Source organism: Rhinatrema bivittatum, chromosome 4 (genome assembly GCF_901001135.1).
Source record: "Rhinatrema bivittatum chromosome 4, aRhiBiv1.1, whole genome shotgun sequence".
Lineage (NCBI taxonomy): Eukaryota > Metazoa > Chordata > Amphibia > Gymnophiona > Rhinatrematidae > Rhinatrema > Rhinatrema bivittatum.
Window position 1 is genome coordinate 76,236,095 of NC_042618.1, and position 4,054 is coordinate 76,240,148.

General features: G+C 42.8%; 1 protein-coding gene across 1 annotated transcript; it reads left to right on the forward strand.

Annotated features, from left to right (window-relative positions):
* Positions 1-1,174: 1,174 nt before the first annotated feature.
* On the forward strand, positions 1,175-3,618 carry RPS29 (ribosomal protein S29). Its single transcript, XM_029598387.1, has 3 exons — positions 1,175-1,331; positions 1,780-1,879; positions 3,483-3,618. Exons 1-3 carry the CDS (start codon positions 1,270-1,272, stop codon positions 3,489-3,491), a joined length of 171 nt encoding a protein of 56 aa, XP_029454247.1. The 5' UTR covers positions 1,175-1,269; the 3' UTR covers positions 3,492-3,618.
* Positions 3,619-4,054: the final 436 nt, after the last annotated feature.

Consider the following 4,054-nt stretch of genomic DNA (forward strand, 5'->3'; position numbering starts at 1 on the left):
GCACCTTTAGAAGGATACATGCTGGATGGAGTCAGTTCTGAGGGTAGCTACTAAAATGGTCAAGGGTCTTCATTATAAAGCAATTGGTAACAGACTTAAGATCTAAACATGTACACCCTGGAGGAAAAGGGAAATATGATGGAAACATTTAAATACCAATGATTATATACACAGGAGACAGGTCTATTTCAAAAGCGTGGAGGTTCTAGAATGAGGAGTCATGGGACGAGGATGAAAGAGGGCAAAAATAGAAGTAATCTAAGCAAATATTTCTTTAAGAGAAGGTGGTGGATGCATGTAATGGCCTCTTAGTGGAGGTGGAGACAAGGACAGTGTCAGAGTTCAAGAAAGTTTGGGTCAGCATAGATGATCTCTGATGGAGAAGATGGGGATTGTAAAGCAAAGCAGGGGGTGTGGCTAGGCAGACTGGATGGGCTGTACGGTCTTCATCTGCTATCATGTTCTATGTTTAATCAAAATGGCTATTTTTTAAACCCATTCCAAGTCTTTGAATGTAATTATCATACAGAACACTGAAAAGCAGGAGCCTATAACTTTAACTTTAAAACACACTGAAATTCCAGTTACTCTGAATTTGTTTATGTACACACTACCAGCGCGCGTCCCTAAAGCCAATGAATGAAAAGACTCAAGCATTTTGACAGCTGATGTGCATTTTGTATAACAGCCCCTTTTCCTTCTTCAGTTACCCTTGCAAAGATCGTCTAATCACCTTAAATACTAGCAGTACCTTTACTATGCGTTTAACAGATTGTAATTAAAATAATATTTTGTTATTACATATTCTGCACAAACGTCGTTAGCCCAAACTTGTCTCAGGTTTTATTTCCACTCATCTTCAAGACGTCTGTGACGTCAATGTGAATTTTGCCCGAAATAAAAATGGCAGCCAAAGGTCTCGGACTTGTTCCGCCTGATGCTCAGCAGCGAACCGGCGCTGGCGCAACTGTACAGCAAAGCTACAGGGGATCTTTGGCGCATGCGCAATGAGCACCGCTGGCTTCTGGGTCAGAAGCCGTGGATTGATTAGCGCATGCGCAATGAGCGCCGCTGGCGCAACTGTACAGCAAAGCTACAGGGGATCTTTGGCGCATGCGTAATGAGCACCGCTGGCTTCTGGGTCAGAAGCCGTGGATTGATTAGCGCATGCGCAATGAGCACCGCTGGCTTCTGGGACAGGAAGCCATGGATTGATTAGCGCATGCGCGACCCCTTTTCTTCCTTTTCGTGAGCTCCAAGAAAGACAAGATGGGTCATCAGCAGCTGTACTGGAGCCATCCCCGGAAATTCGGACAGGGATCCCGGTCTTGGTCAGTGTTGACTCCTGTTTTAATTATATTCTTCCTCCACCCATCGGTTTGACGTGGCAAGCGAGGAAGCGACCTGGGGCAACTATAACGAGAGTAGAAGGCAAGGATGGAGCGCGGCGTTTGCTGCCCGCGTGTAACCGGTAATGGCGGCAGCCTAGGCCTCGCCCAGCGTTGCGCTTCGGCTTTGTCCTGGCTTTCGGCCCGGTTCTCCTGCCTCAAAATGGAAGGTCTTTTGAGTATTTTTTTGGATGAAAACGAGTTTGAGGCTTCGGCGGCGAAGTAGTGTCCTGGGAGAGCAAAGGAAAGTGTAGTGGAGGGAATGAATAGTCTAATACTTTGAACTGCTGAAACGGTCGATCGGATTTTTAGGTGTGTGGCGGGGTGATGGCTTTTAAGTGCAATAAAGTTTATTGGCTAATGTGGTTATGTGTTTCCTATTATTTTGCAGCCGTGTGTGCTCAAACAGGCATGGGCTGATTCGTAAATACGGACTAAACATGTGCCGTCAGTGCTTCAGACAGTATGCCAAAGACATCGGCTTTATCAAGGTAAGGAAAGCAGCGATTCTTAGAGGGAATGCTTTCTCTGGAGTGGTAAAATGATCTCTTCGGGGGTTCAGCACCTGATAAAGATCATGATTTGGCTTTTTTGTATTAGATAAACTACTGTAGATCAATTATAGTCTTAGATACATTGAATTACAAATATCAAATTGCAGTATAAGTGAAACTTTTAGGAATAACTGATGAATAGGTAAGGACAGCTCGATCCCTTAATTGGCCCTTCCCCCACCTTTGTTGCCGTATCTAATGATATTTTTCAGCTGTACAAGTTTGACTGCCTACAATGCTCTGGCTCTTATTGCCCTTAACCAAATCCGTAACTCAAGGAATGACAGGAGTTGGGTGGTATCTTATAGATTAATCAATTTATTGAAGCATGAGCTTCCAAGGCCAGTGGCCACTTTGTCACAAGGAGAGTCTCCTAGCTGTCAGATGCACAATCTTGACTGCTTGTAGGAGTTTGCTCTTACTCCTTCCTTTTTGTGTAAAAATGGATTTCTTAGCACCATAAATCACGTTTCTCAATACCTATGCTGCTTTGTGATAAATGTATTTCATATAATAAAACATGGTTTCTTTATATTTGTTATACTACCATAAAAGGAGTTTGGTACCCCCTCACCCCTCGAGTTGCTGATGCATTTGGGGGAGATGTGCAAGCCTTCTCTCTTAAGCAATTGACAGGTGGAGTGGATGGTTTGTTACAAATAGGCCTGGGAAACATGATGGCAGCCTGTGGCGGCAGAGCCTCTTCACACACCAAATGGTGCTTCTGCTGTCACCCACTGCCTCCTTCAGCCTATGGTAGGACAGCTGACCTCAAAAGTGCTGGTTGCTCAGTGTTGAGTACCAGGTCAGCAGCAGTAGAGGTAGAGCACGGCTTGGGGGAGAGAGTAAGCAGCTGAGTGTTGTCTAAACCCCTGAAGCTGTCAAGGTATATTTGAACTGTTAAAGCCTGTTGTTGCCAGGCATTTAAGCTAGTGGTGTAATAAAAGCCTCTAAAGAAATGACTTAACCCTGACTGATCAATTCATATGCTACCTTTTTTTGCCTGGCAGTTTCCTCCTACTCTTGTGGTTTCCAGCTCAGTTGGAGTCTACCTCTATTGAATTACAGCACCATGAGCCTTCATTTATAACTATGGTGCTGGAGTTCCCCTATTTTTATCTCTCTACCTCCCTCCTTTCTCAGCCAGGGTCCAAATGCAATTTCTCTGGAATCTGGCTAACGGGGAGGTAATAAATGTGGCTGTGATGTTGTATAAATGGCTTGGGTAAGGTCACCCAGAAAACTTGCTTAGGGAGGATTCAGACTAAGGTACTAGGATATACGCCAAGCTCAAAGTTGCCTTTTTAATTTCAAGGAGTAATCCATTTGAGAGTGCCAAATTTTAGTAGTCTCTTAATGGAGCATGTGGAGTAATGCTCAAATGTGGAAATATTTATGAAGCATACTGCCCAGTGGATAACTTTTTTGCAGTAATTTTTTAAATTTTACACTAATTCATGTGTTACAAGTTTAACTTTCACAAATAACCTAAAGTATGACAACTGTCTAAATCACTTCTTTTTTTTTTTTTTCTTTTTAGTTGGATTAAATATTTGTGAAGATTGTGTAAGAGCGGTGAAGACCATGCCCTAAATCAGTTGGACTTGCTTAGCTGAATCTAAATTTGTCAAACCATCACTGTTTTTGTACATAAAATAAAATTGATACTGTCTTCATGTCTGACTAGCCTATTTTATTAATCTAGTAACAGAGAAACATGTCAGCAGAAAAAGACCATCTGCCCTATGCAGTCTGCCCATTCATCCAACTAATTTAGCTTTACAATGCCCATCATATCCTTGGAGATCCCTCTGTATTTATCCCATGCTTTGAATTTGGATACTGTTTTTGTTTCACTGGGAGGCTGTTCCGTGCATCTACCACCCTCTCTGTAAAGAGAGATTTCCTAAGATTAATCCTGCCCCCTTTCACCTTCATCCCATGATGCCTTGTTTGAGAGCCTCCTTTCCTTTTGAAAGAAGCTCACTTCTATTCATGGAAACCTTTGAGATATTTGAATGTCTCATATTTCCCCTTTTCTCACCTTTCCTGTAGGGTATACATGAATGAAGCTGAACTGATAGAAGTATATCTGGTTAAAGCGTAACAGTT